Genomic DNA, 26,040 nt, shown 5'->3' with positions numbered 1-26,040 from the left:
AATCATAGGGCACTGAAAGCAAATTAATTCAGCATCTCTTGACCATTCCCTGTTGTGGTTTCTTCTTTTCCCACAGGATGCCTTATATACATGACCTTCATCTACTTACAGACATAGTGAAAGTACCAATATCATTCCACATATTATTTATTAGCAAAGCCTCATTTACTTGTATTTGGATAGAGTTCTGCCTAAAAGTAAAGATTCTAACATTCTCTTCCTGTATCTATATAAGTTATCCCATCTATCTTCATCATTCTGTCACTGCTAAAAATAGTATATAGCCTGGGGACAGGTCCAATATATTAGTAATTATGCTAAATGTAAATGGACCGAGTTGTCTTACTCTTAAAAGATGGAAATGGTCATATTCAATAAGAATTTTTTCTTAAGATATTTTCAGTAAATTGAAAATTTTTGGTATCTTCACAGCATAGTCCGTTATCACAAATGCAGTAGAAGTAAACATTATTGACAAAAATATAAATAAAAGAAACCAGTACATTTGGAAACATGAAAACATACCTCACAGTATCTCCCACAAAAGGAAAAAATAAGAGAGAGTATAAAATGTCTTTGACAGAACAATAATAAAAATGCTATTAATTATAATTATTTTATAGCTATAGAAACCATGACTTTGGAATTGTTGCAGACATAGATGGTAGAAAAGAAATCTCAGAACAGAGCCATGCTATATGAACACTAGACACAGAAGAGAAATGCCATTGCTGAGCTGTGGGGAAAGATGGGCCAGTCAATAAATTGTATCAGAATTTACTCTCCATTAAAAAAAAAAAGTCAGTTCTGTATCTCTCATATTCTATGCAATAATTCCAGGACTTAAATGTTAAAAGCAGAACTTTGACATCTTTAAAAGAAACATAAAAGAATATGATATTTTATATTCTTTGTAATCTTTATTATAATTCATATTGAGTTCTGTACTTTCTAAAATATTTATATATAGAAAATATAAAGAATTCCTATAACTCATTGGGAAAAAGACAACCCCAAAGGAAATTGACTAAATGATATGAACAATCGATAAAAAACTAGTGTTTAATAAACATATGAAAATGTGTTGAATTTCATGAGTTAATAGAAAAATCAAATGGCAGCACTGTGAACCATTTAACACCAATCACAATGGCTAAAATGAAATATTCTATCTATACCAAGTTGTACAGAAACAAGAAAGTTTATACACTATTAGTGGGGATATAAATATACACACCTCTTAGGATTCAACCTGACAATATCTTGTTATTTTTTGAGATTTGACAATATCTTATCATTTATTGCAATGTACGTACCTCTTACCATTTCATTTTGATATATCTTGTTATTGATTGCACATAAAATAAATTTTTTACTAAGCCCACTTGTCAGTTTATTCTGGTGCAGTGGTGGGCATGAAATGATCCATGGGCCAAATCCTGTTGGCTTCCCTTATTTCTAAACAAAGATTTATGGGAACATGTCCACTCTGAGTCATTTAAGTGTCATCTGTGGGGGCATTCACACTACAACAGCAGAGTTGAGTAGTTGTGATACTGACTACATGCCTAGCAAAGCCTAAAACACTTAACTGGCCCCTGATGGAAGAAGTTTGCCAACCTCTAGTATAGAGGAACTCTTATACCTTTGTCCTAAAAGCATCGTATAGTAATATTTATAGCAGTATTGTTTGCAATAGTGACAAGAATGAAATAGAGGGAGTTCCCATTGTGGCTCACGAGGTTACAAACCTGACTAGTATCCATGAGGATGCTGCAGCTCTGATTCAGCCCTTTGAGAGTATGGAAAAAGAGGGAATATTGTAAAGTACTCTTTCAAGGTAATGCTAGGGAGCAATGAAAATGAACCAACGATGAACCAAAGTAATAGATATATTGCTATGACTAAATCTCAACAATGTAACTGAAAAAAGCAGCCTCAGAAATATATACACAGTATGATCTCATTCATATAAATGTTAAAAATGTGACATAGAACACATGTTTATATATTAAATATGTAAGCCCATGTTTGGGAATGACAGACATCAAATCCAAGATGATTATTTCCTCATAGAGCAGGGGTGTGTGATTGAGGAGGGATACACAGGACAGAGAATGCTTCAATACTATTTGTGGTTCTTGCTGGTGTTGGCTGCAAAATGTTTATAGTATTCTTTATGCTCTCTTCTGTGTCTGAAGACGGAGTAAAACAATGCACAAATGAAAGGCATGGTGCCTTTTGTGACTCTCTGCTAGCTAGTCAGGAGGCAGAGGAACAAAGGTATAACTGGAGTATATGATCTTGCAGTGGTGGGAAACTTTACGAGTAGTACAGCTGTACAAATAGCTGATTGTGTATCATCCAGGTGTTGAAGAGACTGGGAGCCTGGCTGTGAGTAGAGTTCTTGACCCAGGCAGGTAGGGGACTTTCTCTTATCTTGAGGAATGGTGAGGATGGAGATTGCTAAACTTGCTTAGAGCAAAACATAAATGTGCCTAGTTGTGGGGAGCGGGAAAAAAGGCATAGGTCATTGGGTAAGGTGACAGGGCACACCTGGGACACTGGGAAGGCTCAAAAACAGTGTTCTTAAAAATACTTTGTAAAAAGAGCTCACCTTAAGTGTACTGTTTAGGAACTTTTGTGATGCTTCTATAGGAAATGGTTGCTATGGCAATAGCTTCTGAAAAAAATAAGATATCCCACAGTTTCATAGAAATGGAAAAAATTTTATCAACAGTTGTGAAATATATTCATTTTGCCTGAACAGGTAAAATTTCCAGTGTATTCATATCAGGCTTGGATTTGGGGGAATCACAGTTGGAAAGAAACATTTGCTTGAGTTCCCCTCGTGTCTCAGTGGTTAACAAACCTGACTAGTTATCCACAAGGACTCAGGTTTGATCCCTGGCCTCGCTCGGTGAATTAAGGATCCGGTGTTGCCGTGAGCTGTGGTATAGGTTGCAGACACAGCTCGGTTCTGTGTTGCTGTGGCTGTCATGTAGGTTAGCAGCTACATCTCTGATTTGACCCCTAGCTTGGGAACTTCCATATGCTGCAGGTGCTGTGGCCCTAAAAACAAACAAACAAACAAACAAACAAACATACATATGCATAAAAACTTATCACATAGCTAAGACTTGTCTCTTAATCTAGTTTTTATTTAAATTGAGTTATTAATATAGAATTGGGTTTAAAAAATGACTAAACCACAGAGAGTGAGGGCAGATTAGATGATAATATTTTCTCCTAAGAATCAGGAGCCCAGAGCCACTCCTCACTTCCTGTTCCTATGCCATTACCTGTTGCTGACTTACTACCTTTGTCATTCAGTTTTTGAGTGAACACTGGGAATCATTTACTTTCATTTACTTGAGTAAGATTTATACAAATAGTTTGTTATTGTCATAAGTATGTGGCCTTCTTAATGTCTTTTTTAAACATAATTTTAGTTGAGTGAAATTGCATTTGTTAGTTTTGTTGGTTGTTTTGCAAACGTGATGACTATGACTTTGTGCTCAAAAAGACCGTTTCTGAATTTTCAATCTCAGGTATTTAACTGAACATTTTAGTTATTCATATGTAAGTGTTTGCACAAACATATATTGACCAAAATTTTGATATCCAATAAATTGTCAGTATTGATCACAATTGTGAATTGAGCATCTCATCTAAAATGCATATGTTGGCATTCCTGTTGTGGCACGGTGGTTAACAAATCCGACTAGGAACCATGAGGTTGTGGGTTCGATCCCTGGCCTTGCCCAGTGGGTTAAGGATCCAGCGTTGCCCTGAGCTGTGGTGGTGGTCACAGACGCGGCTCGGATCTGGCATTGCTGTGGCTTTGGCGTAGGCTGGTGACTACAGCTCTGATTAGACCCCTCGCCTGGGAATCTCCATAAGCTGTGGTTGCGGCCTGAGAAAAGACAAAAGAGATAAAAATACATAAAATAAAATGCATGTGTTCTCTTATCCTAAGAGAGAAAGACAGAGAAAGAGAAAAGAAAGGATGTGGGGAATGAAAAAGAGAGCTAGAGAGTGAGAGAGAGAAAGAGACATTGACTAAACCAACTTAAAGTACTGTAGGATGATAATAGGGAATTGATCACTAGGTGGTCTGTAGGAATATTTAAATGTACATTTTAACTGGAAGGTGTTTATTTGCAAAATAGTCATATTTTAAATATTCTAATACCTTGTCGAGGTATTTTCATTACAGCTAATTTCATAAAGTAGACTTTACTGAAATCATCATTCCTGAATACATTCTTATTAGCAATATGATATCTATCATTTTTTTAGGATTAAAAAATAAATATTTTATAGTTTCTTTGGCAACAAGAGAAGTCATATAGATTCTTTCCCTTTCTCACTTTTTTTTAGGGCCGCACCCACGGCATATGGAGGTGTTCCTAGGCCAGGGGTCAATAGGAGCTGCCGTCACTGGCCTATGCCACAGCCACAGCAATGCCAGATCCGAGGTGCATCTGTGACCTACACCACAGCCTCACGGCAATGCCAGATCCTTATTCCACTGAGCGAGGCCAGGGAGCAAACCTGCGTCTTCATGGATACTAGTCAGATTTGTTTCTGTTGAGCCAAGATGGGAGCTCCTCTCTGTCTTTCTTTTCTTTCTCTTTTTCTATTAAGAATTAGGCTTCCTGCTTATTGAGTCTTGGGGTAAATGATTTAGGACAGTCCACCTAGATACTGCCCAAGCTTGGTTCTAAACCACATGATGCAGTGAAGCAGTTTGACTAAGACCTTGTCCATTGAAAGAGTCCAGAGAAAGTCAATTTATTATTTTTTTCGTAATAATATGTAGTTCATTGTGTAAGTGGCAATCTTTATTGATAAGGAATGCTCTTTCAAAATTCACTTCTCAAAATAGCTTTCTCTTTTTAAACTATTTACGTTATTTATATTATTTATGTTATTATTTTTTTGGAATTTTATGGTGTCCTTGTATCTAAATCAATATTTTCAAAAGAATCCTGGTTTATGTTTTAGGAATATACAATAGATGTTTTCTTTCGACAAAAATGGAAAGATGAAAGGTTAAAATTTAAAGGTCCTATGAATATCCTTCGACTTAACAATTTAATGGCCAGCAAAATCTGGACTCCAGATACCTTCTTCCACAATGGGAAAAAATCAGTAGCTCATAATATGACAATGCCAAATAAGCTTCTTCGAATCCAGGATGATGGGACTCTGCTGTATACAATGAGGTATGTTTTTAGGGTTGATATGTTGCCTTTAAATACTGAAAAATCTATGTACCAACTATAACTAGCCAAGCTAGGTGTCAAGTATTAGCAAGATGAACATTTTCACAACAAATTATTAAGGTAACCATAATATGCTTTGTAAATGCTTGGATATGAAAAAATAAAGCTAACATAGTATTTATGATTTGAATCTCATTTTAATGTGTTAAAACTTGAAAACTGCTTTAGCTGTTAAGAATTGATCTTTTTGCTATTTGCTTTTCATATTATACTTTAGTTAAGTACAATTTTAATAGTATGTATGATTTAATTTTTTCTTTATACCAGGATGTAATTTTATTTTTAATATCTTGTCAAATATCCCATCAAAATTTTAAATGATTTTTAAGCAAGTTTCGCTTAATTAAATATTTTTATCCTCCTTATGAAGTTGCTCTAGAGGAAAAAAATAATTTTATAACCTCAGACTTGCCATGTAACAAAAATTCATATGACTCAGCCTTAAAAAATTATGTAAAGAAATAGATATTTGATGACTCTAACAGCAATTCCATTTAACCCTTCTCATGAATTAACCTTTTAAAATAAGTTACTTATACTGTGTAACAAAAAAAACAATCAAAAGTCTGATAAAATGGTGTATAATCTAAATTGTAAATGTTTGATAAAGACTTTAAAGCATAAATAACTTTCTTCAGAATTATATATAGACATGTGTATTCCAGGTATTTGATGTATTATTATTTCATATTAAGCGCTGTGTAGTAGATTTTAATTGTAAAATTTATCTAAGAAAGGACAATTATACAGCCCTGGTCTTTAAGTAAAAACTCTTTTAATTTCTCATTACTAAAAAAAATATCACCTAAAATGGAAGTTAGCTATTCTTTGTGCCTCTCTCTCAGAAACTTGCAATACAGATGCTGTACCCCCTTGATTTTACATGTTGATTATCTCTCTGAATGAAGACAATGATTGCAAATTTGGGGTTTCAACAAAATGTGGGCAGAGAATACACCCACATTTGGATGTTTGGATGTTTGGGAAAATATGTAGGGTTCTACTTAAATACTTTCTTTGAAGTATATAAACTGAAATTAAATTGTTAGTCACATTTGTTTTGCTCATCATAAGCGATTCTTCTATAAGTTCAACTTAGTACCTGTTTTATATACTTCACCTTTGTGTGAAATGGAATAATTGATAATTTTCTTTGTAGCAAATTTGCTATGATTACTCTTTATGTGATCAGGTAGATACAAAAAAAGCATCATGTAGATACTTTAACATTCATAACTTGTGTCCATAATTTGATCAATAGTCTCAACAAGGTATCTCTAGGGATATATCTATACATGTATCTGTGTATATACATAAACATATGTATATATGTGTATATATATGCATCTATATACAGTATATGACTCCTTTACAATTTACATATTTTTGAAGGGAGCTCATCTGAGCCAACTGAATTCTTGTATTGTTTTGTTTGCTATATGGTTGTTGACAGGATGTTGTAAAAAAATAACATTCTTTTTAGGATAATATTTTTCATTAAGTTTTCAAACATTAACGCTGAAGTTAATGGGAAAATAACCTTCAAAAACATGTACATACCTTCTTAACTAACCAGAGCGTACAAAATGCTTAAGTAAAGTATATTTTTAAATAAATAGTGTTACTTGAGCTCAGATTTTGTACATGCTGTTGTCTTCTGAAGGATTGCCTAAATGTTGAAAGAACAAAAGCATATTTAAGTGTGAATTAGCCTAATCTGATAATGTAATGAAGGTCTTACCTCATCGTTAATTCTGTTGACAACAATAAGGAGTGGTTTGTCTTGACTTGCCAATTTACTTAAACAAAGAGTGGAATTTTGACTTTTAGGCTTACAGTTCAAGCTGAATGTCCAATGCACCTGGAGGATTTTCCAATGGATGCTCACTCGTGTCCTCTGAAATTTGGCAGCTGTAAGTATGGGGATGAAAGGACATGTTTGGGGTCAATAAAATCAAAGAAGGCAGCACAACTTAATGGTATTTTCTTCTCATATGATGGATGGTTAATACTTGCCTAATAAGATGCAGAAATAAAAAACATACTGATTTCCCTCAAGAAATCAATTGGCTCATCCTATTGTACTCTCAAGTATCATTATATTTCAGTTATCATGTTTAATTGTCATTTACTGCTAATAAAGAACATCCTGTGCTTTTAATTTTTAAACATGTGAAAAAGTAGACTGTGAGCTCCTTGAAGGTCAGGACTATGTCATTTACTTTCTTCTCCAAATGCTAGAACATAAAAAAGGCAAAATAAAGGCTTTTTTTCAAGCAAGAATGAAATGTAAAGGATAGATTCTATATTTTATCACAGTAGTGATCAGCTTATTGTAAATGGCAGGAACAGAAGCTGGATCTCTGTAATTATTTTTCAACTTTCTAATATTAGAAAGAATATTTTTTTCCTAAAACAAATTTGAAGGAGATGGTGGAGCTGGATTCCTACATGTGGGCACTTTTGTGTACATAAAATATTTCAGAAAAGGCTCTGTGCATTTGGTCATTCTAGGTCACTGAGGTTATATCTTGTATGTCAAGCAGAAGCATTCACTCTCCCAGAATAATTGAAAAGATGGAAGGTCAAATCATTTCCTTAGGCCCGCAAGGCATTCAGGGCAGATTCAGGATAAATTCACAGACACTGCTAAGCAGCTTCTCTCTTTGTGAGCCTGGCCCATAGCCTGACCTTTTCAGAAACCTTGCTCTCTCTGGCACCTCCATCTTTGTCCATTCTGGGCAGCATTTGACTTTTCATTCTCTTGAATAGAAATGCAGTTCTCTCACCTGATTAAAAACTATGTATGACTGAATAATGTGCCTTCTCCCCACAGAATGTATCAAGTGAAAAAAAAGGGAAGAATGACGGGTAATATGAATGCAAAACCCTCTAATTATTTTGATGACCATGGTTTTGTGGAATGAGAAGTTCAATCTTGTTTGTTCTGTTCATTCTTACAAAAGGTGTCAGCTCTCAATTTTCTTTGAGAATCTCCTCTTTGTCTAACTACAAAGACTTTTTTATTGTCATGGAAACTATTACTTCAATGCTGCCATTTCTTCAAAAATTATTTAAGATAGTCAATCACGTTATACAAAGTAAACATGATGCTGAAAAAATTACAGCAGATGCAGCAGAGAAAAACTCATTTGCATTGCATAAATGGCATTAAATAGAAAACTGAAAAGCCTTGATACCAAAGAAAGGCTTTATTCAAGATGCAGTAATGGTCTAAGAAGGGAAGGTGTTTTTTAGTGGACAAGTTAGTGCCATTAAGACACCAGATGTAAACAATGTGATGTCTCAGTTCTGAGTATGAAATAAATACCCCTGAAACAATTTTAAATGAAATTTTAAAATTCCTTATAATGCATCTTCAGAGTAGTATAAAATTGTGTACTTGAGCATATGGCTTTTTGTATCTAGAAGCAATACAGGCAACATACAAAATTTTTGTTAAGTATTTTTTGTTAAAGAAATTGTTTTTGTTTTTTTCTGTGTTTATTATCTGACACATTGGGTAAACATTTGCATATTCTTTGATTTATCCTGGCCAATAGGAGGTACTTGATTGATAAGTGATGATAGGATGAACACTGTCATGGAGGATAGCCTAACCAAACTAAACCTTAAAATGTTGGCATAACAAATTTTGGCAGAAGCAGCCATGGCTTTTTCTTCCAGTCATTTACTGTTCTCTAGTTGAAAAGGTTCCATTGTCTCTCTTCAAATGATGAAATTTCTGGAACTTTATCATTGTCCTTAAATAAAAGAAGCACCTTCTCTATTAATTTAAAATTTTGAATTCAGTTTTGTTTTGCTTTATTCCTATGGCCTCTTATAATCCTTAATCCATTTTATAATTCCTTGTGGTTTTATTTGACTTACAACTTCCTGGATCAAAATCTAAGAGTATTCTGGGCATTATCCCCTAAGAAGTTGTAAAAATAATTTTGGATAAAAATTAATAATTAAAAATGATTTGGGGATATTTTTGGTTATCAAATATTAAGAATCAGTCAATATGCATTTGCTGTCTCAAGCAGATTAGGGCACAAAATGGTTATCGAGCAAAATTAACTAAAATTATTTAATGGAAACCTAACCTAGATATGGAATTTATAATGAAATTTGTCTTTTTGTCCTTTTATGCTTCACTGAAAAACACTGCAATGATCTCCTAATTTATATGTGTGTTGCTGGGCAAGGAAGTACCTCTAATCTGCATTGCATAAAGTTCTGCTCTCTCTTCTCTCACCAGACTCCAAATCTAACAAAACATATTCCTGCCTAACAAATGAAATGAAAGAATTGCTTTTACATAAAAGACATGGGAAGGGTCAATCATTTCCTTTAACATATACCTGGCACCTATCTAGATTTCTATCTCCTATAACAGTAAATAACAGAATTAAAATAGTATGAGTTTATTGATTCATCTAACAAGAATGAACTGAGAATGTTTTCTTTGTAATAGGCACCTGTACCAGGTGTGAGAAGTATAGATATCAGAAAGATAGAGTCCCTCCCATCAGTCTCATTAGTTTCTGAAAACTATCACCATGTCTGTAGAGTTTCATGTTGTATTATTTATATTTAAGAGTAAACATCAAAATTCAAAAGCATGATTATACTCTCTTAAAATAAAACCTCATAATCTCTTACGATTCACAACTACTGAGTCTTGTGAGGCCTTCTGATATAAAGTGGAGCATGTGATGTCCTAATTTGTTAAATTCCATGTCATCTGAAATTTTATTGAAGAGAAGGCCATGGTATGTACTCACAGGGAAAACAAAACAACCCCTTGATGATCTGCAAATGGATTGCTAGTTAGACACATTACCATGTCACTTATTCACAACAGCAGAATCATCAATGATTAATTGAAATCAATTAATAAACATTTAGACCTTAGGGTAACTGGAATTCATTCATATACAAACTATATGAATATATCTGCTATTAAAATATATTCATATGTAATGATATATATTTTTTAGAATCCTATGCAAAAATTGTTTCACATAATTTACTTGTGGATGTAGGTGAATACATGTATTTCACTGATATCAGCATTTACCAGTGACATTCAGAAAACCAAACAACACCATAGCATGCCATTGAAAGACCACACAGTGAGGCACTCCCTGGTGACCTAGCAGTTAACGATCCTGAGTTGTCACTGTTGTAGTGCATGTTCATGACAAACAAAGCAAAGAACAGCAACTAGAAAAAAACAAAAACAAAACCAAAAACACACAGTGAATAAGACACAGACTCAGAAACATTTACTTTATGGTTACTAATGCTTACGTGGGAATGAATTTGTTATCACACATTTGGATCAAGGTGAGTACCAGGACACCCCAGAACAACTGAGATGGCAGGCAATGAGCTTTTCAGTATCCTGAAGGGTGAGCTAGAGACAGATATTGCTGGAGACAACTGGTTCTTTCTCTCCCTCAATTGAAAACACAACTGTGATGCTGAGTTTTGCTCAAGGACTAGGAGTAACTAATATTGCTAAACATTCCATGAACAGAAGTACACAGAAGTTCTTGTAGAGGTCAGTAGTAGAGCCAGAATTGTCTGTTTATTCAACTGTGGAGAGACTGCCTGCATGAAGAGGTCAGCTGTGCCCCCTCAGGACATTCCAGCTCAAGGGAAATGCCAGGGCCAGAGAAATGCTGAGACAAGATATGCTGCCTGCCTTCCAGCTTTAGAATCACTCGCTTCTGCTGAGTTCTGTGTCCTTGGCCAAATAATCAGAAAATTATACTTGGTCCATATGTGATTTGTCTCCTCCTGCCAATCCTTAGCTTAATTAGGATGCTATGGATGTATAGTCCAGTGAGATCTGTGTGCATTAATTAATTTTAAAATGAACAGGTTTTAGAAAATGTTTTCAACGTATGAAACTATAACATTCTGAGTTATTTTACATATTCTGCAAAATTCTAATTCTTCTAATGAAATGAATTGCATCATTATAGCTAAGTCATTTAATTCTTAACTAGGTAAAGGCTTTGAAGAAAAACCTGCAAAACTAATTACAAAAATAATACTTAAATAAATACCATTATAATGGAAAAAGATAAAAAATCATTATATAAAAAATAAATACCATATATGTCATCATTTTTCTCACATTATGAGCAATGCCATTTTGGGATATGATCATTAATTCATGAGCAATTTCTATTTCTATATTAACTGGTTAAATGGGCTTTGGACATTCATAAATTGTTCACTGCAATGCCTTCCTCTACTACCTTGGGTACTACAGAGGGCCATCTCAGGGCCCAGTGAATTTGCCAGTTCTTAAAGAGAAATTCACTCTTCGTCCCTCAAAGTGGTTGCAGTGAAAATACTCTTATATCCTGATTGTCTCTCTTGGTTTGCTTCCCATCCTTCATATTGAAGTTGTAAATTTCAAAGACACTTTTTGCCTTAAAAAATCTGTACATAGCAATTTTTATAGAAAGCAATGATTCTATGAAATATACAGCCTTTGATATTGCATGTTCTTGATGGTTTTACTGAAATGCTTAAAATATTTTTTTTTCCTGATTTCCTACAGATGCATATACAACCTCAGAGGTTACTTATATTTGGACATACAATGCATCTGATTCTGTGCAAGTTGCTCCTGATGGCTCTAGGTTAAATCAGTACGATCTGCTGGGCCAATCAATTGGGAAGGAGACAATTAAATCCAGTACAGGTTAGTAAAATGACTCTAAAGAAATGTAATGGGTTAAAGTCATTGGAAATGGGTCAGTTTGCTTAAAACTTTTTGCTCTTATGTCTAAGAACTAGCAGCATAGACAGTGCTTGGGAGCTTTTTAGAAATTCAGAATCTCAGGCCTCACTCCTTACTAAGTCAAGATCTGCATTTTAACAATATTTCAAGGAGATTCTAAGGTGTGCATTTAAGTTTAAAACAACTGCTTTAAAATATGCTGCCTATTCAAAACGTGCTTACCTTTTGAGACAAGCTAATATTACCTTCAAACAGTGTTACAATTTCCCTCATTTTCTAATTCTTTTTCTGCTATTCTGGATAAGTTATGACTATTTAACTCTTGACTATGGGTAATTACTACTGGCCTTTGTGGGAAAGCTGAAGCCCTTTCTAAGGGCTCCACTGATCTAAGAAAACGCAGCCATATGAACTAATCTCCCAGCTGGCAGATGTGAACCCAGAGAGCAGAAATGAAGGTAGCTATGAAGATCAGATGGAACCGATCCTAGTGTATTAGCCCAGACATATAACACAGAGATTCAGACTTGGTGGCAGGATCAAAAGTAGAAAATCTGGGCCAGAAGATCTGTCTTGGAGGTGTGGCCAGAGATCACCACTTAAAAGAGCCAGAGAAGACTGGACTGGAAATAATCAATGCAGAGGCTTGAGGTTGGTACCAGCGGGGGTGAGGACCTAAGCGGGGAAGATGATCTATGCCAGACAGTAGTTATGAACCCTCTACCCCATTAGTCTGTAAGCATGACCTAGAGAGAAAAACAAATACCATGCCATACACGTGCAGTGCTAATTTCTTGGACATTTAAAAATTTTCTTTTAAATACTCTTGCTATGCTAAATGGGCATTTAAATGCTCTATACTTTCCATGTCATATATGGGACAGATTCTTTCCTTTTTTGAATCAGGGACTGTTTTTTCTCTAATCCCTTCCATTTCCAAAATGTTCAAACTATTGACTACTACAGTTTCTTAAGCTTCTTAAATTTTTCCTCTAGGTGAATATACCGTAATGACAGCTCATTTCCACTTGAAAAGAAAAATTGGGTATTTTGTGATTCAGACATATCTGCCTTGCATCATGACTGTCATTCTCTCCCAAGTGTCATTCTGGCTTAACAGAGAATCTGTGCCTGCAAGAACTGTGTTTGGTGAGTGAATAACTACCCACTTTGCTGTACAGCACATTTTGTTCCAGAGCACACTTCCAAAACATGGTGTCTCTTAATCCTCACCCCAACAACTTGTGGTGTGTGGAGTAGGGAGTATTGGCTGCACCTTATAGATGAGGAAACAGGCTCAGAGAACTAAAATACAGAGTCAGTGTCACACTATTAATAAAATATAAACAGCACTCAGATTTTCTGAATATATTATCTTCTTTCTATTAAGTCATTTTGCTTTTCAGTATTTCTTTCCATGTTAGTATAAGGAGAATATGCTTAGAGGTTTTAATGTAAAATACAACTGTGCCATATTTCTAAGCTTTCTATCTTTCTTTTTCTTTCCTTTTTTTTTTTTTTTGGTTAGGTTTTTAGATGAACAAAGATGATCTTAGTACTTTAAGTGAGAGAGAGGGAGGGAGGAAGGGAAGAAGCGAAAGAGACCCCCTCATTCACTCCAACAGTATGTTTAATATCAAAGTTAATTTTCTTGATTTTAAACCATGCCAGGGAATTTGGCTACTGCTTTTTGGATACATGTGCATATTTGGTGACAAAGTAGATCACCTTTTTGTACTTGGTCCACTCATTTGTTTATGAAAACTTTATCGAGGATCTACTCTGTCAGGTAATACATCAGGCCCTAAAGCTGCAAAAACATATAAAATATAGTCCCTGTATTCAGTCAGCCCTGTACAGTGGAAGGCACCAGAATAAGCAGGAAAGATAATGGTAAAAAAGAAGAAAACAGTATAAAAGAGACATGTACTGGCCATTAAAAAAGATAGCAAGCATGGATCCTTTCTAAGAGAAAGAAGTCACTGAGTTAACATTTGAACTAAGTCTTGAGGGACACATAGGAGTTTTCCAAACAGATGAGATGGGACAAGAATTCTAGCCAAAAAGGATAAAGTGTGCAATGACATTGAAGGATGAAAAAAATGAGGTATACTCAGTGACAATGAGCTATTTCAGTGTCAGTGGATACACATACAAGTAAAAATATAGTTTGAGGCCTATGTGAAAAGGGCCTTGTAGGCCATGTTAATATAATGTACCTTTATTTTATAGAGTATAATGTTTTGAGGCTACAGATACGTGTAAAGCTCTTAGAACAATGCCTAGCATTTAATATGTGCAATAATACTGTTAGCAATTCTTATTATCAATGGAGAAAATTCAATTTTATTCTCAGAAACTCAAAAGGAAATTAAGAAAATAATTTCATTTATAATAGCATCTAAACTAATAACATATCAAATTTGTTCCTAATAAATTTGACCAAATAGATGAAAGACTTGTCCACTGAAAACTATAAGACTTTGCTGAGAGAAATTAAAGACCTAATTAAATGGAAAGACATCTCAGGTTTTTTGATTTGAAGATAATACTGTTAAATAGGAATAAACCCCAAAGTTATCTCTAGATTCAGTTCCATACTTGTAAAAATCCAATGGCTTTTTTTCTTCAGAAATGGCAAAACGAATCCTCAAATTCATATGAAAATGCAAGGGGCTCCAAATTGCCAAAACAATAGTGAAAAAGAAAAAGCAGTTTCTGGACTCACATTTCCTAGCTTCAAAACCTAGTACAAAGCTGCATTAATCAAAACAGTATGGTAGTGGGTTCCCATCGTGGAGCAGTGGAAATGAATCTGACTAGGAAACATGAGGTTGTGGGTGTGATCCTGGGCCTTGCTCAGTGGGTTAAGGAAGAGGCATTGCTGTGAGCTGTGGTATAGGCCACAGATGTGGCTTGGATCTGGCATTGCTGTGGCTGTGGCATAGGCCAGCAGCTGTAATTCCAATTAGACCCCTAGCCTGGGAACCTCCATATGCTGGGGGTGTGGCCCTAAAAAGCAAAAAAAAAAAAAAAAAAAAAAAAAAAAACAAAAACGAAACAAAACAAAAAAACAAACAAAAATACCAAAACAATAACAAATAAAACAGTTTGGTAGTGGCATAAGGATAGACATATAGACCAATGGAATAAAATTGAAGTCCAGAAACAGACTCAAATGCCTATGGCCAATGGTTTTCCACAACGGTGGCAAGATCATTCTGTGGGGGAAATAACAGTCTCCTCACCAATGGCACTGGAATAGCTAGATAACTGATCACCACATGCAAGGAATGAAGTTGGACCCCTGCTTTACTCCAGAACAATAGTTAACTCAAGTGAATACAAAACATTAATATAAAATCTAGAACTTTAAAACTATTAGAAGAAAATATAAGATAAATCTTGACTTCGGATCTAGCAATGGATTCTTTTTTTTTTTTTTTTTTTAATGGCCACATCCACAGTATATGGAAGTTCCTGGACCAGGGATGGAATCCAAGCCGCCGCAGCTGTCACCTATCTTGTAACTGCAGCAATGCCAGATCCTTTAACTTACTGTGCGAAGCCAGAGATTAAACCTGTACCTCTGCAGTGATCTGAGCCACTGCAGTCAGATTCTTATCCCACTGTGCCACAGCGGAACTCCTGGCAATGGATTCTTAGATTTGACATCAAAAGTGTAACAAAAAAAATGGATTTCATTGAAATTGAAAACTCCTGTATCTCAAAGTACATTATCAATAATGTGAAGAGACAGCTTACATATGGGAGAAAATATTTGTAAATTATATAAGGGTTTAATACTTTGAATAAAGAAAGAAAGAACTCTTATAACTCCAAAACAAGAAGACCAAAAACATGATTTTAAAAATGGGTAAAGATAGAATCCCTTTGTGGTTCAGCAGGTTAAGAACCTGACATATCGTCTGTGAGGATAAGGGTTTAATTTGTGGCTTCACTCAGTGGGTTAAGGATCCAGTGTTGCCACAAGCTGCAGCATAGGTTGCAGATGGTGCTAAGATCTGATATTGCTATAACTGTGGTGTAGGCCTCAGCTGCAACTCTGATTTGACTCCTACCTAGCCCAGAGACTTCCATATGCTGCAGGTGTGGCCATTAAAAAAAAAAAAAAAAAAAAAAAGGACAAAGCTCTTGAATGGACTTTTTTTTCTAAAGAAAATATGCAAGTGGCAAACAAGCACAATAAATCATGTCCCTCATTGTACATTAAGGAAATGCAAATCAAAACCATAGTAAAGTACATTTTACACACACTAGTATGGCCATAATAATTAAAAAAGAAAACAGAACAAAAGAATGTAAGTGTTGGTGAGAATACGTAAAAATAGAAGTCCTTATTTATTGCTGGGTGAATGTAAATGGTATAGCTCTGTGGACCACAGTTCAGCAGTTCCTCAAAAAGTTAAACATAGAATTACCATATGATCCAAGATTTCCACCTCTAGGTATTACCTAAGATTAATGAAAACATAGGTTTACACAGAAACTTGTATGCAAGTGTTTACAGCAGCATCATCCTAATAGTCAAAGATTGAAACAACCCAAATGTCCTTCTGTAGATGAATGGATAACCAAAATGCCGTATATATTTACAGTAGAATGTGATTCATCCATGGAATGGATAAATACTGATAACAGGCTACAACGTGCATGAATCTCAAAAACATGCTAAGTGAAAGAAGGTAGATGAAAAGGGCCACATATTATATGATTCCTTTCATATGAATTGTCCAGAATAGGCAAAGCCATAGAGACAGAAAGCAGTTTAGGCCTCAGCTGCAACTCCACTGGTTGCCAGTGGATAGATGCAGGGGAAAATGGGAAGTGATTATGTAGTAAGAACAGGGTGTTCTAGAATGATAAAGTTTCGGAATTAGAGAGGGATGGTGGTTGCAGAGCATTGTGAATGCATAAATGCCACTGAATTTTACACTTTAAAGTGATTAATTCTACGTTATTTGAATTTCATCCCCATAAAATCATTTTTAAGTCATGAGTTGAAAAAAAGCAGCTTGGAGTGAGCACACCAAGGATTTTCTAGGATTTAGGAATCTTTTAGATACCTATTTCAAAATTTGCCAATTATTGAATTAAAGGGAAAAAAATGATGTGGCTAAAAATATGAGAAAATTTCCATTCATATGGCTTGAAAAATAAGGTTACATGATTTTCAGAGCACAAATAATGCAGAAAATAAAGTTTTAGGGGAAATTACATAATTAAAAACAGAAAGGAAGTGATTAGGACAGAGTTGATACTCCAGAAAGATATAAATTTATATATAAATACATAGCATATCAGATACAATTGTATAATGAAGTATTTTTTAATAAAGGTTGTACAGAAAATAAAATATTGCTTTGAGGTAAATAAAGACAGATTTCATAGCATAGATGAATATGTTAAAAATTCAATAGAAGACTACCTAAGTATAGAAGAGAGATAAATAGATGAATAAATATTTAATTCTGAATCAACGGAATGTGTTAGTATCAAGGCTGCTATGTTCAACTATAATAAATGTACAAAAATTTTAAAAATTGATTAGAAAAACAACATATATAAAGTTAAAAATCCAGGTTGTATTTAAATGTGTAAATTTTATATGTTATATACAGTATGTATTTTCATGTAAATATGAACTGTTAGGTGATACAAGCATCTTAGTATTATCTCTACAAGTTAAACATTGTAATAAATATAATTCCATGGAAGTGTATGTGTATATGTGTGCAAGTACAAGATAATAATCTATCTTGTCTGGAGTGAGACTAGAAACCTTCCAGCCTCTTTTTCTCATTCTGTTCTTCACTATTTTCTGCCTCCTTTTGAGTTTGAACATCATCATCTGACTGATATATAGCAGTTACCTAAACAAAGTGTCTACTCTTCCCAAACTTCTCTCCCTGAATCCCCAGTCAAGGTCACAAGCTGGTGAGATAGCATTAAATCATCTGCTCTCCTCCTGCCTTGGAGGCTTTCTGTGGTGGGTAAACCCTCAAGTAAAAAACAAACAAAAGACCCAGCTATTACAGTTAAGAAATTAATATGCCCTGGGAGATAGATGTCAAATTTTTCAACGTTTGAGGTCTGGCTTCATGCTGTGAATAGAATAAGAACAGAGCAAACAAGACAGCTGGCAGAGGAGTTGAAAATAGAATGTGCACCCCTTTGATGTTAGAGAATTTGCTCCATTGTATTGGGTTTTATGTATTTGGTGTTTTGTATACTGCATTTATTTTGTGGTTGGAGAGGCAGCTCAATATTTTTCAAAGATATTTCTTCAAAGGGGCTGCCCACGTATCTTACAATGACAGATGATAAAAGTCCCCTTTGACTTTCTCTGAGTGCTTATGCCAAGTCTCTTCAACACCAGTGCATATTTATTGAGCACCTATTTATCACATGATTCTAGATGCTTGGACAAAAACCAAACAAAACTCCCTTCATGATGAGGTAGTTGCTCTCTGTTGCCAATCCTACAAGAAAGCACTGGGGAAACTTTGAACCTTAAACCTCAGGTTTTGTGCTTTCAAGGCTCTTGTCACTAAACAATGCATTCGCAATGTAAAAATCTCACTTTGTTTTTCTATAAACATATCGTTTATTCTGTAAAACTGTGGCTTCTGTTCTTTTCAGTTGCTTAACATCCTTCAGAACTTCATATGAGTAAGATGTAACCATAATGAGTTTGCCAATTACAGTGTGTATATTTGAAGCCAAATCATTTTTCAAATTTATGAATAAGTTTATGAATATATGACTATAAGTTTATACATGAACATATGATTATATGAATATGTTTATGTGTAAGAAATATGTCCTGGGATCTTTGTCGTAACATTATATTCAGTACAGAATAGGAGGGCTTTTCCTATTAAAAACTAAAACCAAATGAGAAGCATCTGTTAGGATGTATGTTTGTCTGTCAGTGCTCCAGCCATCACTTCCATATACAGGAAACAGGAAATAGTAAAGGAAAAGGACAAAAGACTCCTTCCAGCTCCGTTTACCATTAATGAGCTTTCCCCGAAGACCCTTCAAATAATCTCTAATTATGTATTATTAGCCTAACTTGGTCTCATAGTTGGAGAGTCTGAGAAGTTGCCACCCTGAATAAATTCAGCATTCTAATGTTATGGATTGACTAAATATTGAATTAACAGCTAATGATTTCTGCTACAATAAGAAAAATAGAGGGAAAAAAAAGAAAAAAAATAGTCATTTGCTATGAAGGTCATGAAATGATTAAGAGTACATATTCCGGACCCAGAGCACAGACATACCTCATTTTACTGTGTTTCACTTTATTGCACTTCACAGTTTGTTGCATTTTTTACAAATTGAAGGTTTGTGGCAACCCTGCATCAAGCAAGTCTATCAGTGACATTTTATCCAACAGCATTTGCTCACTTCATGTCTCTGTGACATATTTTGGTAATTCTCACCATATTTCAAACTTCTTTATTATTACTATATTTGTTACAGTGATCTGTGATCATTGATCATTGATGTCACTTTTGTAAAAAGGTTGTGACTCGTTGAGGGCTCAGATGATGCTTATAATTTTTTAGCAATAAAGTATTTTTAAATTAAAGTATGCACCTTTTATAAGAGATGATACCATTGCTCACTTAATAGACTACAGTATAATGTAAACATAACTTTTATATATATCGGGAAATCAGAATTTCTACCTGACTTGCTTTACTCTGTATTCTGTGACACTCACTTTATTGCGATGGTCTGGAACTGAACCTGCAATATCTCCAAGGTATGTTTGTATCTTGGTTCAAAGTCTGGCTCTGCTATTATTCAGAATAGGTGAGCTACAGAAAGTTTTTTTAACCTCCTTGTACTTTGGTTTCATCATTCTACAAAACTCGAATTATACTATTGCTTCGAGGTAGTTCAGGGATCAGTACACACACACATATTCATAGACCCATGGAACACAAAACAGTTCTGACATGTAGTAAATGCTATGTAATCATCTGAAATTATTATTACTACTTATTATTGAATACTTAATGCTCTTCTTCATATCATAAAATATGTAAAGAGTGGTCAGATCTTGTTTTACTTTAGGTTGGATATCCCAGGATGGCACAGTTCGGGAGTTTTGAACTCTATGAACTTCTAAAGACATATCTGTGCAGCAATCCAGCTTCTTTGACATTCATTATTGTCATCAGTGTTTAGCTGTTTGAAAGGAATATCAAAATCTTTGATATTAAGTGAAATATGCCAGTGATGTGTTTAGTTTTAATCATGGCTTCTTTAATTAAGGTAAAATTAATACCTTAGTTACCAAGTCAAGCTAACTTACACCTCTTTGTTAACTTCATTCTTAACTGTTCATGAGCTTGTCTAGACACACACAAGAAGCACCATCTTAGAGTCCCATAATTGAGTTAGATGGGGGTCACATTCCCACCCCTGATACAATCATCATGGACAGATTCACACTTATTAGTAAGTCTAGGAGAACTGGAGGCTATTATTAGAAGGAAACAACTTCTCACACATCCTCACTCTGCACTTTGTATCTCATTTGTATCTCGCTTGGCTCTGTGATGATGTCCTTGACTTTCACTTCACTGAGAAAATTGAAGCAACTAAAAAGAAACTCCCTAGCATCCCATAGCCTCATCTACTCCAGGTCCCACACCCATGAATGCTGCTTTGACTATATTTCCATATACAATGCTAACCCTTCTACCTATACACTGAAACACATCCCTTCTCACCTGCTTGAGGGTATTATTCCAGCAATTCTCCACATTATCTCTAATGCCACTGGTCTCTGGGGTCCTTACTCAGTCATCCCCAAAAGAAATACAAATAAAATGCTATTTATTCAATCTTCAAGTCAAATTCTCTTGACTTTACTAAGCCCTTTGGCTACCACCTCATTTCTTTGCTATCCTTTTAAGCAGATTTACTTGAAAGAGTTTACTGTGAAAGAGTCTATTATATTTACTGTCCCCAATTTTTCCTCTCCTGTGACCTTGCAAGCATACTCTAATCAGGCCTTTGTCTCTCCTCCTCCACCAGATCTGCTCCTGTCAAGGTCTTGCACATTACTAAATCCAATGGCCAATCCTCAGATCAATTTAGTTGTCCTATCAGCAGCCTTTGATAGAGCACATCCCTTTCACTAAATGAGAAGAAGTGTCTTGGAAAGAATTTCTTCCTGTGGGTTCCAAAATAGCCACACATTATTGATTTGTCTCTTACTTTTCATGCCTTCTTAGTCTGCTTTGCAAGTCCCTACTGCTTCCCAGACAAATAAAATATTAGAGGGTTCCAGGACTCAGTATTTAGCTGTTCTTACCTCTGTACTCTCTACTTTGAAGACTTCATCCTTTATCATGGCTTACTGGTATTTTCATGTGATAATTACCAAATGAATAGCTTCTGTCCAGACCTCCTCCCTTAACTCCAAACACAAAAACTCAATTGTCTTTCTTACATTACTACTTGGATGTCCAATAGACATTTCAAACTCAATATGCTGAACGTTCAATCTTCTTCTCAAAACCTAGTCACCCTGTAACGGCTGATACTGTAGACTGAGTCACCATTATCCCTCTTGATCACTACATGTCTTAGTCAATTTGGAATGCCAGAGCAGAAAACCACAGCCTGGGTCATTTAAACAACAGAAATGTATTTTCTCACAGGGCTGTTCAGGGCTGGAGGCCAACAATTCAGGGCTGTCGAGAGCTCTCTTTCTGGCTTGCAGATGCTACCTTCTCATTATGTCCTCACCTGGCCTCTCCTTGTCTGTGCACACAGAAGAGAGAGAGAGGGAGGTATGTCTCATTAGAAGGACACTAATCCTATTGAATCCAGGTTCTATCTTTAGGACCTCAATTAGCTTTAGTTACTTTCAAAGAGGCCCCAACTCTTAAATACAGTCCCACTAGGCATTAGGACTTCAACATACGGATTTTTGTGGGACACCGCCATCAGTCCATAACACTGCACTAGCCTCTTAACTGTTTCTTGTTTCTACCTTTGTGGAAGTTTGTTCCAAACATAGTAGCTAGAATAATCCTTTTCAAAATGTAAGTCAGATCATATCATACTTGTTCTCTAAACCCACTGGCTCACCAATATACTGGGAGTAAAAGCAAAAGGCCCTCCAGAAGTCAGGAGGTCCTTATGCAGTATGAGCTCCCTTGCCTTCCAAGCTGCCCCTCCTATGCCCTCTGCTTTCTTTAGCACTCAGGCCTCTTTTTTATTTCATGAATATACCAGCCATTTACTTCTAAGGCTTGTCTCTTCCCTCTGCCTGGACTTCTCCCTCCCCAGATATCTGTGTGGATAACTCCTCCATTTCCTTCAGCCTTGTCTAAACTGCCATCTTCTCAAAAAGACCTATTTGCCAATCTAAATTAAAATTGTAAACTGCTTCCCAATCCCGAGTGGTCTCCTTTCACTGATCCTACCCTCTTCTCCATTCCATATTCCATTATTTAGTAGAAAAAATATTTTTGTTAAATTTGTCTTGTTCACTAGAATTTAAATTTCAGGAGGGCAGTTATTTTACTACTTTTTAAGCTGATGGAAAATAAGTTAAACTGAGACAATAAGTAAGTGGAAGATGATTTTAAGTGGAGGATATAGATAAACACACTTGTGAGTTCAACAAGAGTTAGGTTAACAAAGACAAAATCATATAGGCTAAAAGCATAAGCAGGGTACTTTCCTAATTTTTTAATATAGGAAATCAGACTGCTGTTTCCAAATGAAGGTTGAATGGATATTGGGGGAAAAAATAAACAAATAAAAATTACCCCATTGCAGTAGTTTAGCCAACAGTGAAGTTTAGAAGGAACACAAAACAGAAGGCTGCAGTCACTCTGACCGACTATAAGTAGAGAGATCACAATGCTACTCTCGGATCTGATAATTCATCAGAACTCACAGAACACACTGGATGCTGTTACACTCACAGTGTGGTTTATTAGAGGGAAAAAATACACATTGAAGTCAGCCAAAGGTGGAAACACAGAATTGAGTCCAGGCAAAGTGCCAAACACAGAGCCATGGACCTTCCCTCATGGAATCAGGGACAGCATTACTTTCCTGGTATTGATATGTGACAACACACACAGATATTGCCAGCCAGGAAAGCTGACCTGCACCTTGGTGTCCAGAGGCATTTGGGGCTCTTTCACATGGGCATGGCTGACCAGTCTTGTGGCTGATCTCAGTTTCCACCTCTCAGGAGGCAGAGTCAATACAGTCTGTTCCAAAACTCCCACCATTAATACAATTGTCGCTATTTGTCTGGGTCAAAGCCCCCAGGCAAGGCCATTCCTATCAAGTGTGATATTCCAGGCCTAGAGATGACCTCCTGGGAGCTGAAAGCAAAGACCAGACCTCTCTTTGGTTGAGTTGAAAATTCTGTATTACATATATAGTATATGTTATAAACCAAATATTAAATATCTAATTATTAGATTATCATTTTGAGTTATTATATATCTACTGTCTTCATAGCTTTATCAATACTCTCTCTAGTCTTCTTCTTCCCTCCCTGATTCTTACCTTCCTTTTAACCTGTTTGCCTCATCATTATCTAATCCCCCATAGGTCTCCACATTAGTCTTACTCTGAGGCATTTCTCTCCTTTATCAGTATATCTAACAGGTTATTTAACATTAGAAACATCTTTGGACAGTGGAATTGGTGAGTGAAAAATATACTGCTTCATTTAGTTCTAAAGAGCTATGCAGATAGTGGGCTCTGTGTGCCTATTAAATGAAACACACTATAGGCGATCATGAAATTGGCAGATAAGATCATTCCAGTTCAGTTTTTGAGAAACCATTCATCCATTGGTCAGAAAACCCCTTAATAATGAGGTTATTATAGTTTAGTGATGAGATAACTATGATCTGAATGAAAGAATATACATATTTTTTCCTTTAATAATACAGCAAATAACAATGTTGAGTGCTAAACTATGTGTTTGAGACAACACATAGCACCAGGAATGAAGAGAACTTCTTTCAGGTCCTGATTCCACTTCTAGATTAAGCACACATGTAATCTCTCTAAAGTGTAGATGTTTTCCACTGTAAATTGATTAAACTCTTATGCCGTCCATTTCATAAGGATGCTAAGAGGATCCCAGAAACAATATGTTTACAGATTTTTTTACATCTCAAAGTAAACATATCCTTTTGTTGTTTTGTATATTCAACAAATAGCAACTTGAAATATTTTCTAAGAACCAAGGATACTGTAGAATATGCTATGAATCCAAATGGTCTTTGGATCAAGGCATGAATGAGCTGAAAATAAAAGCGAAGAAAACACTGAACTCATAAAAACAGAGAATAGAATTGTGGTGGCCAGGGGCTGGGAGTAGGGGAACAGGGAGAAGCTGGTTGAAAAGGCACAAGTTTTCAGTTCTAAGATGACGAAGGACTGAGGACCTAATGTATAACCTGATGACTATGGTTGATAACCTGTATTGTGTAACTGAAATTTGTTAGGGGAAGAGAACTTGTGTTTTCACGAAAAGAAAAGAAAAAAGGTGAATATGTGAGATGAGTTTGCTCAGTAACTGTGGTGGAGATCCTTTCATTACTTTTATCAATTCATCATATTGTACACTTTAAATACATTACAGTTTTATTTGCCAATGATACCTCAGTGAAGCTGAAATGAAATTGAAAAAAAAGAGAGAAAATCAGGAAGACCCGGATACAGCTACAGCCTGTCTAGGCTACGGAATTGGGGCAGCCTTAGAAGGAGACGTAGATGGTTTGATTTGGAAAGAAGGGAAACAGTGGCAGCAGGAGTAGAATGCCTGGTTGGTAGCAGGGTGGGACGGCAGTGAACGGAAAGCCTGTGCAGGGCAAAAACAGTCTGCAAAACTGGTTCCAAATCCCTGTCTTCCACGAGGCATGGGCTGCGGAGTGCTAACAGGCAGCACACCTGGCATCCCAGAATTGACTTTGGCACGAGGCAGCACATGCTAATCAGCAAGCTGACAGCCCACCAGCCGCCCTTTTCCCGCTGTCACAGAATCATCCCAGTCAGCCACTGCCAATTAGGAAAGTGACTGAAGCAAAATCCATTAAGACGCCATGGCAAGGAATATGAGAAAGCCTTGCTGGTTCTAGTCTAGGGGCAGTTTAAGGAGTTGTTTCAGGATTGACTGGTGAGAATGGATTATTGGGAAGGGCATAGGATGAGAATTAAAAGTGCAAGCTGTTAGTTTTGTCAGTGAATATATATATTTTTTACTTTTAGATTTTTTTTCAGAACATGCAAATATCACTTCGATACAGTTATGACCAATCAAGTTATGAGGGCAGATTATCCAATCCCATTTCCTGCATTGAAATCTGTGCAGTCACAGTGATGAGAAAAAAATTTGAAAATAGTGTTTTTGAGCATCTCTATGGGTCATGCATGGGTCATACATTGTGTTAGACACTTCAAATTGAATCATTAATTCTGGAAAAAAATAAGATATCCCTGGTGAGAAAAGTAATTATCCCTGCTTTTCAGACAAGAGTTTTGAAACCTGGTAGTGTTAAGAGACTACTCCATTATCAGAGAGCAGGTCAGTAACAAAGAAAGAATTTGACCTTTCAGTTCTCTAACTCTAATGCCTTCATTTTCTTTTTGTACTGCACTATTATGCCATCAAACTACTTTCTCCTTTTTTTTTTTTTTGGTGCTTTTAGAGCCTGAAATCAGAAATAACCGGGGTGATTGCTTCAAACGTGGGTAATTTTTGTTTGAGAGTCAGCTCACTAAACATAGATCAGAAGTTGAGGTGAATGTTCAGATTTGAACAATAGATACCTGTTGGCATCAGAGGCTGCTTATTGAAGTATTTCAGATTCCTTGCCCTATTTCCTACCCAGAAGTTGATACTATCGGATTATGATATAGAATGATACAGTAATTAATACATTGAAG

At 35.7% G+C, this 26,040-nt stretch overlaps 1 protein-coding gene across 6 annotated transcripts in view; it reads left to right on the top strand.

The window, feature by feature from the left end:
• GABRA2 (gamma-aminobutyric acid type A receptor alpha2 subunit) overlaps positions 1-26,040 on the top strand; it is a 130,208-nt gene that overhangs the window by 63,529 nt on the left and 40,639 nt on the right. For all 6 annotated transcript variants that reach the window (XM_005666628.3, XM_013978645.2, XM_013978643.2 and 3 more), the window contains 4 exons: positions 5,011-5,231; positions 7,122-7,204; positions 11,878-12,021; positions 13,057-13,209. In XM_005666628.3, coding sequence (XP_005666685.1) covers positions 5,011-5,231; positions 7,122-7,204; positions 11,878-12,021; positions 13,057-13,209 — 601 coding nt within the window. The remainder of the gene's footprint in view (positions 1-5,010; positions 5,232-7,121; positions 7,205-11,877; positions 12,022-13,056; positions 13,210-26,040) is intronic.

The sequence above is a fragment of the Sus scrofa genome, chromosome 8 (genome assembly GCF_000003025.6).
Source record: "Sus scrofa isolate TJ Tabasco breed Duroc chromosome 8, Sscrofa11.1, whole genome shotgun sequence".
NCBI lineage: Eukaryota > Metazoa > Chordata > Mammalia > Artiodactyla > Suidae > Sus > Sus scrofa.
This window is presented reverse-complemented; position numbering and strand designations above follow the sequence as displayed.